This window comes from Macaca nemestrina, chromosome 15 (assembly GCF_043159975.1).
Source record: "Macaca nemestrina isolate mMacNem1 chromosome 15, mMacNem.hap1, whole genome shotgun sequence".
Lineage (NCBI taxonomy): Eukaryota > Metazoa > Chordata > Mammalia > Primates > Cercopithecidae > Macaca > Macaca nemestrina.
Genome location: NC_092139.1, coordinates 43,302,533 through 43,317,916, shown reverse-complemented (window position 1 = coordinate 43,317,916; position 15,384 = coordinate 43,302,533). Strand labels below are relative to the sequence as shown.

The 15,384-nt window shown below is 40.1% G+C and overlaps 1 protein-coding gene across 2 annotated transcripts in view; it reads left to right on the top strand.

The window, feature by feature from the left end:
• Positions 1-15,384, top strand: part of LOC105481528 (p21 (RAC1) activated kinase 5) — a 301,595-nt gene that overhangs the window by 180,699 nt on the left and 105,512 nt on the right. For both annotated transcript variants that reach the window (XM_011741164.2, XM_011741165.3), the window contains one exon: positions 14,683-14,897. In XM_011741164.2, coding sequence (XP_011739466.1) covers positions 14,694-14,897 — 204 coding nt within the window. In that variant the 5' untranslated portion in view covers positions 14,683-14,693. The remainder of the gene's footprint in view (positions 1-14,682; positions 14,898-15,384) is intronic.

Genomic DNA, 15,384 nt, shown 5'->3' with positions numbered 1-15,384 from the left:
ATTTTTTTATCTAAAATTGTACTACAACTTTTTAGTATTTAACTGCTAAGAAGATTCCATTCTTTACTCATAACAGCAAATTCCTTTCTTATTTGGCCCAGTCTTTTTCAACAGGAAAGTTTCTTACACCCAATACTCTATTGTTTAAAATTCATACAGTCAATGACATTAAAAGTGGCCAGCTTGGCCAGGCGCGGTGGCTCACGTCTGTAATCCCAGCACTTTGGGAGGCCGAGGTGAGCGGATCACGAGGTCAGGAGATCGAGACCATCCTGACTAACATGGTGAAACCCCGTCTCTACTAAAAATACAAAAAAAAAATAGGCAGGCTTGGTGGCGGGCGCCTGTAGTCCCGGCTATTCTGGAGGCTGAGGCAGGACAATGGCGTAAACCCGGGAGGCAGAGCTTGCAGTGAGTCCAGATCGTGCCACTGCACTCCAGCCTGGGAGAGAGAGCGAGACTCCGTCTCAAAAAAAAAAAAAAAAAAAAAAAGTGGCCAGCTTGACAACTTATTTCTCCCATAACTTTAAGAAAATATACAGCTCTGAGGTTTTCAAACAAATGGTAGCAGTAACTTATTTTTGGAAATAAGTCAAACACAATTGCAGTTGCCCATATGAAGCCCATATTCTCACCAGGAGGTGGTGCTAGCATATGACCCTCAGATGGAAAAGAGCAGAATTAGGCAACTGTTTGTGTGACCCATTTGACCAATCTAAATAAAGCAAAATTAAGGTTACATAAGGTTATTTGGCTCGATGTGAAATTCCTATGCATCAGTTTGTATCTTCTTGAAGATTGAAGGAAAGAAAACAGGCTCCGATGTTGTTAAACTTGACAGTGTTTCCAATTATGATTTATGGAAGGTCTCATTTTGATTGCCAGCTGTGTTTACACCTGCACACACACCCACAATACCATTTTCAATCACCTGAGAAGATTGATAATTAGATGAGAACGACACCTGCCACGTATCTCATAGTTACTGTTGCAGACTTCTAAGTCTTTATAGCCAATTATTTGGGGGGCTTTTTACCTGTTGCTGGGACATGTAGCTCCTTGAAATTGCCTTTTTAAGAGAGGGCAGAAGATCTCAGTGTGGTATCTTGAGTGGTGAGTTCCAGTAATTACAGCATTCCTCTGCCAACTACCAGAATTAGAGTTTATTCTTAGTGTATGCTGGAGCTAGCTCACATGAGCTTGTGAGAGCCAATTGTGCTCATCTTTAAAAATATTTTTTTCAATTAAAAAAAATGTTCAGCAATGTCACAATGGTAGCTTGAAATTAGCTTTGTGAAAGTACTTGCACCATAAAAGTTGACAGACATTACGATCAGGGTTTGTTTCACCCTTTTCCAGAGCCAGTTTTTAACCACTTAGCAGCATGCCACTATTACTTACTGCAAATATAGTCCTAATTCTCTATGTCTCACAGTAGCCAATCATTGGCAATGTGACATTGAAGCTCCTTCCTTTGAAAAGCAGACTAATTTCCCCACCCATTGAATCTGGGCTGGTCTTATAGCTTGCATTGGTTATAGAAGCTAGTGGAACCAATCTTATGTGCCTTTTCCTAGCCTAGGTCTCAAGAGGTGTTACATCTGTGCTCTCTCAGAACCCTGATACCACCACAAGAACAAGCCCATGCTACCCTGCTGAAAGATGAGAGTTCATGTGGCCATCCCAGACCAGTCAGTTTCCAGACAACCCATAGCTGACCACAGAACACATGAATGAGCACAGGCAAGACCATAAGAACCACCCTACTGGACCCAGCACAAATTATCAGCCCACAATATTTGGGGCCAAATAAATGGTTGTCATTTTAACTCACTAAGTGTTGGGATGGTGTGATATGCACCAAAAACTAACTGATCAACTAATCTACTCATAATTCACAGTAAGTTTTAAACAAACAAATAACAGTGATATTTCCAGGATTAAATTATGGGCCAGTATCTGTTTGGGGAAACCCTACTTCACTAAAAGACTTACTGTGAAAATACTTTATCAAGTTTTCCTATTCATTACCTTCAGAAAGTAGATGGGCGTATTTGGATATTAGTGTCATTGATGTAAAATATTTTTAAAAACTGGAGACTCTGGGACTATCTATACAATGTTTACAAATGGTGGACCACTTCATTCCCTTCTTTTTTTTTTAATTTATTTATTATTATTGTACTTTAAGTTGTAGGGTACATGTGCATAACGTGCAGGTTTGTTACATATGTATACTTGTGCCATGTTGGTGTGCCGCACCCATCAACTCATCATTTACATCAGGTATAACTCCCAATGCAATCCCTCCCCCCTCCCCCCTCCCCATGATAGGCCCCTGTGTGTGATGTTCCCCTTCCTGAGTCCAAGTGATCTCATTGTTCAATTCCCACCTATGAGTGAGAACATGCGGTGTTTGGTTTTCTGTTCTTGTGATAGTTTGCTAAGAATGATGGTTTCCAGCTGCATCCATGTCCCTACAAAGGACGCAAACTCATCCTTTTTGATGGCTGCATAGTATTCCATGGTGTATATGTGCCACATTTTCTTAATCCAATCTGTCACTGATGGACATTTGGGTTGATTCCAAGTCTTTGCTATTGTGAATAGTGCTGCAATATTCATTCCCTTCTTAAATAAGTATTGCTTTAGCCACAGGAGCTGCTTTTGTTTCTTGAACAAGGTAAATCCTTTTCTCTCTTGAGTACTTTATCCTTGGTTACTTTTGCCTGGAATGCTCTGTCTCAAGTTCACAAGACCTGCCCCTTCTTATCCATAAAGGCTGAACTCAAAGCATTCTCAACCCAATATCTGTATCACAAGTAGGCATGCAGCTGCTCTCCTACAAGTTACATTTTCATAATGCTATCCAGTAGAAATATAATATAAGGTACATCTTCAATTTTAAATACTCCAGTAGTCGTATTTTGAAATATAACAGAGGTAAAACTAATTTTAATTAATCTGTTTCATTTTATCCAAAATGTTTACCACTTTAATATATAACCAATCTAAAAATACTAGTAATACAAGTGATCAAAAAATAACCTGTACAGTATTATTCATACCAGCTTTATTTGTAATAGCCAAAAACTAGAAACAACCAAACTATCCCTCAGTGAGTGAGTGGTTTAACAAAGTATGGTACATGCATGCCATGAAATACTACTCACCAATAAAAAAGAATGAACTATTGATACATGCAACAACGTGGATGGAGTGTAAGGGCCTTGGGCTGAGAGGGAAACAGGACCATCCCAAATGGTCATATAGTCTATTATTTCATTCATATAATAGTCTCAATATTATGCATTTGTGGAGATAGAAAACAGATTACAGGTTGCCAGGACTTAGCGATGGTGGGGGTAGTGAGGGAACATGTGACTTTAAAAGGATAGCACATATTTGTGGGGATAGAACAGTTCTATACACTGATTGTGCTGGTAGTTACAGGAATCACTACATGTGATAAAATGGCATAGACATATATACATACATTGTACCAATGCTAAAGTCCTGGTTTTGATATGATAACCCTAACTATGTAAGACGTAACTATGGGGGGGTACAATTAAAGTAAAATGTACACTTATATGTGTACTTTTTAAAACATTACAAATTCACAGAAAGTTGTGAAGATAGTATGGAGAGATTTGTGGGCCCTTTATCTCTGTAACATTTTATTTCTTTCCTTTACAATAATAATAGCTAACAATTATGGAATGCTCATTCCGTGCCAGGCAGTGTTTCATGTGCTTAACAAGTGTTAACTCATTAAATATTCACAACAACCTTTTGACACGGATATTAATTAGTTGCACTTTATTAAAAAGCTGAGGCATAAAAAGATTAAGTAATTTGCCCCAGTAAGTAGAAGAGCAAAAGTTTGAACCCAGAAGACTGACTCTAGACTTCACTGTGCTTGTTTTTTCTTCTCCCTTCTACTCTATAAGGTCTTGATCACCACTGCCTTGCCTATAGTGCTTGGTATACAGCAAGTAGTTAATTAAAATTTTTAGAGGAGTGATAAAAACATACGAGGAAAAAATCAAAAAGGACTGGGTCCTCTCTCTCCCACTCTGTCCCTGAAAAACTGTGTGTTTATCTGGGTTCCTTAGAAGCATTTGGGATGCATTCCTGTCATATGCTGTTGATCTCACCCTGTGTGCTGCCTGCTTGTTAGAAGCCAGTCTGCTTGAACCATGAATTGTCTCTATCAAGGGAAATGTTTTGTCTCAGTGACTATTCGTTCAACAAATATTATTGCTTATCTACTATGTGCCGGGCACAGATAAGATCAAGATGACCTTAAGGAGCTTATTACTTGCTAAGGAAGACCAACTTTGATTTCCAACAATGTTGGTAGGAAAGGAAAGTATCTAGGCTTTCTGAAAGGCAACTTGCTAGCATTTTAAAAAGTTTTGAACATGCTTGCTTTTATGGGATGAATGCCGTCCACCTCCCAAGTTCATATACTGAAATCCTAACCTCCAATGCCTCCAAATGTGACTGAATTTGGGAGGCAGGGACTTTAAACAGATGATTAAATTAAAATGAGGTCATTAGTTTGGCTCCTAATCTAATATGGCCCATGTCCTTTTGAGAAAAGGAAACTTGGACACAGTCATATATAGGGGGAAGACATCATCTACAAGCCAAGGAGAGAAATCTCAGTCTCAGAAGAAACCAACCCTCCCAACACCTTGATCTTGGACTTCCAGCCTCCAGAAGTGAGAACAAAATTTATCTTGCTTAAGCCAACCAATCTGTGTTACTTTGTTTTGGCAGCCCTAGGAAACTAATACATATACCTTTCCTCCATTAATTCCACATCTGACAATCTATGCCACAGACTTGCTCGTATTTATGCAGAATGATACACCTAGCAGAGTTCTAACAGCAATGGTGTTTTTTAGAGCCCCAAAACTTAAATGTTAATCAATAGAAGAATCAATAGATGAATTATAATACATTGCATTTTATAAAATGCTATGGAGACTTTAAAAAGCAAGTGTGATATGTGTGCTGATATGGAAAGATAGCCAAGGTTTGCTTTTTTATTTTTTTTTTTAACATAACACCCAAAATAGGCTAAATGACTCAAAAAAAAGCAAGTCCCACCCAGTGTACTTAGAGTGGTCATATATTTATGTATAAAAAATCAGGATGTGTGCAGGGATAACACAAACAAATAGAAAATGGTCTGAATTTGAAACTTTGCAATAAGAACAAAGTAGTTCCCTTTTAGCTTTTACTTTGTGTGCTTCTTTTTGTTTGAACCATCCACAACTGTGAGCTTGGATAAGGGGTTTGGATTTGTGTGTAATGACAATGAGAAGTCATAGAAAATGTTTAGGAGAGCGAGCATAATACAGACATACATTTTAGAAACATTGGTCTCCCTACAGGATGGAGAACTGCTTGGGCAGGTAAGTCTAGTGGAAGGGAAACTGAGCTAGACAACTTTGTAGCAGCCTAAGAGAGAAATGATGGTGGTGTGGACAGGGTAGACAGAATGTGTTCATGTGTGTCTCTAATTTGAAATAATCTTTTCTCTAGCACAATAGACAAGGAACTGTGGGAGCACTTAAGAAGAAAGGTATTCTGAGGTCTAAAGTGTCCTCCCTAAGGAAGTTCCATTTGATCTGAGGCCCGAAAAGAGACTTTGCTGAGGGCCAAGATGAGAGGGTAGAGACAGGCAGGGGAGGGCGAAGTTGGGGGGGATGGGGGATTTTAAGGTAATGGGGGTGACTAAGGATGGTAAGGCTTAATGAAAGGGAGAAGGAATTTATGCAGTTAGAGAGGTACCAAGGGGTGGTCCCGAGGAGCCTTGTAAGCTCTGATAAGGAGTTCGGTTTTGTTTTTAAGGTCAGTGAGAAGTCATAGAAAAGGTTTAAGAGAGAGACAGCATGATACAGACTTATATTTTTCAAAAGATTGATCTGCCTACAGGGTGGAAAACTGCTTGGCAGGGGCAAGTTTAGTTGAAGGGAAACTGAGCTAGATAATTTTATAGTAGACTAGGAGAGAAATGATGCTGACATGGACAGAGCAGTGACAGTGGGTGTGGTAGACAGAATAGTGCCCTCCTTGCAAAATGTCAGCATCCTAATCCCTGAAATATGTAAGGGGAATTACGGTTGCAGGTAGAATTGCTGTTGCTAATAAGATGACTTTAAAATAGGGAGATTATCCAGGCTGGTCCGATATAATACAAGAGTCCTTAAAAGTAGAAGAGAAAGACAAAACAAGCGAGTCAGAGGAAAATGGGAAAGATGAGCCAGGCACGATGGCTCATGCCTGTAATCCCAGCACTTTGAGAGGCTGAGACAGGCAGATCACCTGAGGTCAGGAGTTGGAGACCAGCCTGGCCAACATGGCAAAACCCCATCTCTACTAAAAATATAAAAACTAGCCAGGCATTGTGGTGCATGCCTGTAATCCCAGCCACTCGGGAGGCTGAGGTCAAAGAATCACTTGAACCCAGGAGGCGGAGGTTGCAGTGAGCCGAGATCACCAAGATCACCAAGATCACACTACAGCCTGGGGGGTGGGGGGTGGGGGCAGCATGTGACCCTGAGAAAGAAAGAAAGGAAGGGAAGGGAAGGGAAGGGAAGGGAAAGAAAGGAAAGAAAACAAGGAAAAGAAAAGAGAAGAAAAAGAAAGTGGGAAAGATGGAATAACAGTCAGAGAGAGATGCAGTATCAGCCGAGGAATACAAGTGACTTCTAGAAACTGGAAGAGACAAGGAAATGTATTCTCCTCTAGAGACTCCAGAAAGGGACATACCTCTGCCAATGCCTTGATTTTTACCCATTGAGACTCATGTTATACTTCTGACTTCCAGAACTGTAAGAAAATAAATTGCATTATCTAAGCTGCTAAGTTTGTGGAAATTTGTTACTTCAACTTTAGGAAACTAATACAGTGGGAATTCAGAGAGAGGTATAGATGTAGTGAACATCTGGAGAGCAGATGCAATTTAATGCAATGTGGTGCTATCTACATAAGGATTAAGATATGTATGACAGAAAGAGGTAGAGCAAGTAGGAGATCATGAGTTAAGTTTTGGAGATGCTGAGTGTCAAAAATAAGAATAATCCAAGAGGAGCTTTGGAAGAATAGACACGGAGCTTAAGAGAGAGGTTTGGGCTCTGTCTCCATATTTGGGCTGATTGGCATAAAGAAGAAGTAAACTTATAGTAAAGAATAAAACCATGGTGAAGTAGTGGCTTTTGATTGTTATATTTAACACATTTCCATGCAGTTTTTCTGAGTACTTACTGCATTGATGGTACTCTAAAACCCATGATTTTCTTCTTGCTATTATCTCAATATTACATTGTCATTCTGACAATGTGAAAATGATTGAAATTTAAATATGTTTTCCTTAAAGTGTGCCTTTTGTCAGTACTGGATATTGGATAGCAGAAAGTTGAGAAGGATGAGTTGAAGCCATGGTGAGGAGTTGAAGCCAGGATGAGGGGTTGAGTTAGAGCAGAAAGGTATGATGATGTTGAGGGTCTAGAAAGTGTGCAGTTCAGATGGATGTATATGCTAAATCCAACTGTGGGCACAGATTTCAGAATCAGGGCAGAATCAGAAGGCTTAGATAAGAAGAAACCAGCAGACAGGTAAGATTCAAGCGTCATGATCAGAGGGAAGGGTCTAAGACATTCACAGAAGTAGAGAAGGACAAATAAGAAACAAAGATTCAGGTATGAAGTCAGGGTTTACATCCCAGTGGTAGAAATTAGAAGCCAGCTCACCCGGCTAGTTTTTTGTATTTTTTAGTAGAGACGGGGTTTCACCAGGTTAGCCAGGATGGTATCGATCTCCTGACCTCATGATCTGCCCGTCTCGGCCTCCCAAAGTGCTGGGATTACAGGCCTGAGCCACCGCGCCCGTCCCAACTACTCGGGAGGCTGAGGCAGGAGAATGGCCTAAACCCGGGAGGCGGAGCTTGCAGTGAGCCGAGATCCGGCCACTGCACTCCAGCCTGGGCGACAGAGCGAGACTCCGTCTCAAAAAAAAAAAAAAAAAAAAAAAAAGAAATTAGAAGCCAGAATCAGATCCACAAAAGAAAAAAAGGGGCTACAGCTGTTTCTACACCTGTGGAGAAGGCAAGTGTGTTTGGATTATGACACAGGTCAAAAAAACAGGCCCAGGTCACAAAGCAACTGAATAATGAGCATCTGTACAACAGAAATGGGGACCAGGTACAAGGATAATCATTTTGTTGACCCAACAGGCTTTAATACAGTTTCTTCTGGAGTGGGAAGCACCCAGTGGAATATAGTGACTGTCCGATGGGTCCTGTTAGGAGACACTGCAATAGATGAATCCAAGGAGAGGAAACTATGTCATTTATAACAACTTTGACACATAATGATATATTTTTTTAGAAAACAACTTTATTTTTAGATTATATGATGAACCCATCCCAAGATTTTGTATTTTCCTATGGATCCCAAATATGTAATCCAAGTTGTATTTTCCCTAAAATCAGCATAGCTAAAAGCCTGGAGAATCTTTTGTTCTTGATTCTGAGGCTATAATGAATGTACACCTGGGCAATGACATCTCAGAAAGGGGATGGTGTTGTTGGTGCCATCCCCTCTGTAATGTGATTTCGGAAACAGCCACCTTTCTCCCATAAGTGACTGGTCAGTCATTAAATCTAAATTATATGAACACAGGTATGTATTTCTAAAGTACTTAAATTTCCGTTATTACATTTACCAAGTTCTGAAAAAATAGGTCTGAGACTAAGAAAAGAAAAATCTCTCTTCATGAGGGAGTCAATAAGAAAAGACTCACTCTTAAGAGGTATGTTAAAGTCACCATTTTAAAATTCTGCGGTCTTATTCTCTCTACTATGTCTCTAGCTGGCTGAATGACTGGAAACCTTAATAGTTCAGTAATTACATTGACTCTTCACTTTATTAGACCAACACCGTTTGACATATTTCTTTCTTAATCCCAAATGTTATATTACAATTTGAGATTTTTGAGGGGGGATATGAACAAAAAGATTTTTTAATAGGTGAACTCCTGCTCTGCCTGCCCCACCACACCCTGTGCCTGCCCCAACCCATCTTCAGTATGGCTCCTGCCTGCCAACTACTTCCTCCCATGCAGTCAAAGCTCCTGGGGCATATCCATGTCATTATCTTTTATTACTATTATTATTATCATGAAATATACAAAACAAAAAATTTACCATTTTAACCAATTTTTATTGTACTGTTCAGTGGCATTAAATACATTCATACTTTTGTGTGACCATCACCACCATCCATGCCATTAAACTTAAAATGTTACCATGGATGGGACACAGGACTGAGCCATGAGTCATTGTTTTGAAAAGGTTGAAGAATGCTGGAACCTTCTCGATTTGTAATAGGGGTCAAGTAGCTACTCCTCTATCTCTACGTGTCCACCTGATGTGACGAGAGATGGCACTTCAGCCACTGATTGGACCTGGCTTGTAGTAGGGTTCCTACTCCATTCCCTAAAATCCTGATTTGGATTGCATTTGCTAGGAGCCAGACTCTTCTATGACTTAAGACTTACCTTTCATAGAAGAACATAGGGTGACTGAAACCATCCATCAAAGCAGTGTTTGCTGTGAGTTTTGCAATAAACTTTGAGAAATGAGGATTCTGGGATCTGTTTACTATCCTCCTCTAGGAACTAAACTAATATTAGCATAATAAAGACCTTGAAATGTCCCACAAAAGGACCTTATGTAATTCATTTTTTCCCAAACTTAGTTAGCTAAGGAACCAACTTGGTTAATGCTGAATCAAACTGCCAGGTGAATGTTCACATAATGAAACAAATAATAAAGTGTTTAATAATGAAACAAAGAGATGGATAAATATTTCACATTAATTCTTGAATTGCCTACTTTTCAACCTGTGGCTAACTTTCTGTACTGAAAGATACCTACCCAGCTGTTAGGAAGTAGATCTGCTGGACACGGAGGAGTGGAAGGAGGTATGCTGTGCCCTTGGTTTACATGGGTGCTGAGCAGCAGGGATCTTTTCTTCTATGGAAGAGGCTGCTCAGCTTCACCTGCTCAGTGACACAGTTTGTAGTTTCTCAGAAAGCGCCTTTCTGGAGAGACGTGACAGGACCCAAGAAACCTCACTATCCGTACCAACCGGATTCCCTAAGAAGGGTAGGATGGTGTAACTGGCAGAGAAGGTAAATACAGGGCAGCCATACATTGCTCTCACAAGTGATTAAAAGCTTGTGTTTTGAGATTCTAAATCTCCAGTTTTACAAGTTTCTAACCTGGGCTCTGAGCATCTGTTTCCTCTTCTATGAAAGGGCGATGATAATAACACCTCCTCTGCAGAAAAGAGTTAGTCTAGCAGGCTTGAGGATGCATATCCTAGAAAAAAGCCTATTTGCAAGGTTGGCCCTTGGTTGGCATCTGGGAACTTGGATTTTAGGAAGTTCCTCACCATTCCCTGATAAAGAATGGCTTATTGTGCCTAAACTGTTTATGCAAAAAAAAAAGAAAAAGAAAAAAAAAAGGTTTATGTTGAACTCCTGTTTTCCTCCTGGAATTTAAATATGGACTAAGCAAGGGTGCCTATGTGACCAGTATCAAATAAAATCCTCAGGCCCTTCATCTCTGATGGGCTTCCCCGGTAGACGGCATTTTACGTGTGTTGTTACAATCAGTCCTGAGGGAATTAACAACAATCCGTGTGAGTTCTCTAGGAGAAGACCTCTGAAAGCCTGCACCTGGTATCCTCTGGACTTGGTCCCGTGCCCCTTTTCCCACTGCTAATTTTGTTTTGTATCCTTTCACTGTAATAAATCATAGCCATGAGTATGACTGCATGCAGAGTCCTATGAGTTCTCCTGGTGAATCATCAAGCCTGGAGGTGGTCTTGGGGACCCGTGACAGAGGGCTGCCATGAGTGTGGGATAAGACGCATTGAACTTTTAGTGCCCTAGTAGGTAGACTGAGCATGAGCACATTACAGAGAAGAAATCATCTGCCAAGCAGATCTTCACTTTCCTACTAGGCGTCCCTCTGTCCCATGGTGCTAAAAGGCACTAGGACCCTGTCTCTGTCTTTTACCTGAGTGTGGGCCTCCTCCTTGCTAACAGAGCAGTAGACACTGCTGATAGAATGTCACGATCCATCTTGGAGATTTGTCTCTGCATCTGTGAACTTCCCAGGAATAATTGCTTCAGGATTTAGAGCAGTTTTGTGTTTTCCTTTTAAGTTGTTCCTTTGTAACTCTTTAACTCAAATTTACTGGAGAGATAGAACTGTTTGTTTGACCATTAAAATTATAGTTGTGTGGTGTCACAGGATGTAGTGTATGTAGACTAATTCAGCTGTGAATTTCCTCTCCACAACTCTCTTATTTAAACACAGAAAGAGTATTAGTTCATTGATATTTTCTTTTGAATGCTGTCATTGAGTGGCATAGCAACCACTGGGAAATTCACAATGAGAAAGGGAATAACAAGACATTTCTATTCTGCCTCTAAAAATATTTGGCCTAGCATTTTCAGTGTTTGTTCAGGTATGAATACAGGCCAAATAACTCTTCTCAAATGATTTTTCTGAAATAATTTCTGTCTTGCTTTTTTTAAAAATGGTCATAGCTAAAGTTTCTTAAACTGTCAAGCAGACTCAGCCAACAAATGGCCAAATTATATTTTCAAATGTATTTTATGCTCACTAAATAATTCTGAGAGATGGTGTATAGAGCTAATTATTGGTGTAATTTCCTGCCACTGAAAACGTTCCAGGTCTTCAACCAAATAGTAATATCACAATCAAAACTCCTTTGAGTTAGCACTCAATTGTGTAGCAGCTAATATAGTTACCCAGATTGGATGTTGTTACTTGAAACTCTGAAGCAGCTAAAATAGAAACCTAAAAATGGCAAGCATCTGAAGATGCAAGGTAGAGGATGATAATCAGGGTTTTTATTATGTTGGCTTTTTCTGTATAGCAGTCTACTCCAAAGCATAATGGTTTAAAGCAAAAAAACATCTATTTGTGTCTTGATTCTGTACTTCTAAGTCCAACTGGGTAGTTCTGCTGGTTTTGACTAGGCTCTGTCATGTGGATAGCTGCTGGTCAGCTGGGCAGCTCTGCTTCTCAGGGTCGACTAGTTGCTGGCTGGGGAGACAGGTAACTGGGATACACAGCCCCTCATCTTCCAGCAGGATAGGCTGGCTTTGTTTTCATGCTGACTGCCGTTTCCAAGGACAGCAAGAGGGCGAGCAAGCCCCAGTGTGCAGGCACTGTGCGTATTGGTGTCATATTTTCTCTTGTCTCATTGGTCACATCAAATTTTATATGCAAGTTCAGAGTCAGTGTGGGAGAGGCCTCCTTGAAGGCATGGATACCAGGAAGAATGAAACATTGTGGGCCATTTCTGCAGCAGTCTGTGACAGCAGGGTCCCTTTACTTCTTTACACTTTGGTTTGGGTGTGCCCGAGTGTTTAAGGTCAGCTCACTTGTATTTGTTGACCTACTTGTAGTAAAGTACTTATAGAATTGTTTTAAATTATAATTATATTTTCCAGGAAAGATAATGTATCAAGGTAGTTGAAGTCCTTATAATCTTTCATCCATTTTCATTACAGCCCTTCCAAATTAGTCTGAAGTAACAAGCAGAATGAATGTGATGGGTTTTGATGGAGTCCAGGGAGTGAAGGCTGTGAATGATCTGAGCATTGCTGAGAGAATATTTATGTAGGTAGAGGATGGAAAAAGAACTTGAGAAAACTGGAAGGCATGGGAAGACCCTGCTTACTACACAGGGACAAGTGTTTAAAAGAAATAACAGTTTTAACAGAGAATGAAGGGAGGTAGAGAAGGAACAATGGGGAGAGTGAGAGAACACGGAGCTCCAACCCCTTGTGCTATTTACTGAATAAATGTGCTGTTCAGGGTGATTTTAGTCCATCAACAAATATTTTGTGAGCCCTACTATAGGTCAGGCAAACAGTAATGAAAAAGCAGGAAGCATCCTTTCCCTCATGGATCGTACATTCTAGTAGTTAAAACAGACACTGAGCACACCATTACATGTAATTAATTACTCACAAGTGGATAAATGCTGTGAAGAATATATACATAGAAGTGTAGGAATATGGGCACGGTGGCTCATGCCTGTAATTCCAGCACTTTGGGAGGCCGAGGCGGGCAGATCATGAGGTCAAGAGATGGAGACCATCCTGGCTAACACGGTGAAACCCCGTCTCTACTAAAAATACAAAAAAAAAATTAGGCGGGCATGGTGGCGGGCGTCTGTAGTCCCAGCTACTCGGGAGGCTGAGGCAGGAGAATGGCGTGAACCCGGGAGGGGGAGCTTGCAGTGAGCCGAGATTGTGCCACTGCACTCCAGCCTGGGCGACAGAGCGAGACTCTGTCTCAAAAACAAAAAGAAGTGTAGGAATATATGACCCACTATTCCAGTCCAAGGACTGAGATAATCTTCCTCAGCAAATCAACATGTAGGCCAAAACATCATCTTTTACAATGCCCATGGCAGTGTTGTAAGGATTCCCAAAATGATGATTGTTCTATTCACAGATGAGTAGCTGCAGAAAGGAAAACGCAATTACCTGGGATCACAGTGAATAGGTGACCTACCTGGGATGCAAACCCGGGTTACCTTATGTGTTTGCAACATCACAAAGCATACTTTGCCTATTTTACATATTTTCTGGAGGTGTTCTAGTCACTGGCTATGTTTCACCTGGGTAAACGATGTTGTTTCAAACAGGTAAAGTACACTGTAAAAAATTGTAAATATAATATGCAGTGAAAAGTGAGTCTTCCTCCCTGCCTTCTTCCCTTGGTTCCCTTCTCTGCAGGAAATATCAGTCAGCTTTCTTGTATATTTGTCCAGAGGTGTATAATTAATACTTGAAGTAATTACTTTGTAACAGATGTTTTTCTAAGTGCTTTGTAAATATTTACTTGTTTGATCCTTTATGTGGTGACTATCATTATCAACCCATTTTTCATGTATGTATATATTTTATTCCATACAGATGTTTTGGATTTTAAGTACATACCAAAGTTTGAAATGTTTCTTCCTGTGTACTGGTCAGCTTTAATAATGCTACATAACAAACAAGGCCAAAATCTCAGTGGCTTCATTACATACATTTATTTCTCATTTGCGAGTCAGCCGTGGCTCAGTAATTTCTCAGTTGGGCTTGCCTGGTCTTGTCTTCAGACTAGAAGTTGGGCTTGTGTCTGCCCTCTTGCATCTCTCCTTCCAAGACCTAGGCTGAGGAAGTGTCATCTACCTGAGAGAGAGATCTTTGTGGCAAGAGACAGGAGCACAAGGAAAAAGTGGAAACATACAATGCCTCCAAAAACTTCTGCCCTGAACTTGCTAACTGTCTCTTCCATCCACAGTCAAAGCAGGTCACATGGCCAAATCAAAGTCATTGCGGCAGGGAACTATCATCCACATGGCAAGTTTAAGGAGAGAACAAAAAGATTTGAATAAAATTATTTAATTTACACACCCTGAAAATTCAACTTTTATCTTTTGCAGCTGGGATCTAGAGGAATAACTGAAAAGATGTTGCCCTGAATGAATTAACAATAGCTTTCTCATGGTCTTCTACTGGCAAGATATAAACAGCTGACTCTTTTCTATTTATATTTCCCAGGTTTTGGCATCATGTTTGGGAAGAAAAAGAAAAAGATTGAAATATCTGGCCCATCCAACTTTGAACACAGGGTTCACACTGGGTTTGATCCACAAGAGCAGAAGTTTACCGGCCTTCCCCAGCAATGGCACAGCCTGTTAGCAGATACGGCCAACAGGCCAAAGCCTATGGTGGATCCTTCATGCATCACACCCATCCAGCTGGCTCCTATGAAGGTATGGCGAGGGTTCCATCTTTGGGTGGGTTTAAGAATCCTGCTCTTATTTGATGCACTGCATCAGCTTTATAAGCAAGCTATAAAATGCCTAAACCACATATTTTTTTAACATTCACAGATTATTCACAATTATTCTTTCACGATTATAATTTTCACCATTTCTTATAAATTGCAGCACATGAAAAGGAACTTTGGCTTTAGATGTGATTTTTAAAAAATCAGACACATAAAATGCGATCACAAAATAGGACACTTTTATTTCGGCTTTAAATGGTGTTTTTGTTAGACTTTATACTGAAGCGTATTATCCATCCACTCTGGTTAATATTGGCAATAGCCTCTGACCAACATTAGACCACATTTTGTTGTTTTCCATTTGCTCTCAAAATATTTAAACTTTTCTTTCATATAAAATTTGCTGCCAATGGATTTTAATAATAATATTTATAAATATATATACACATGCATATATAGGCATATACATA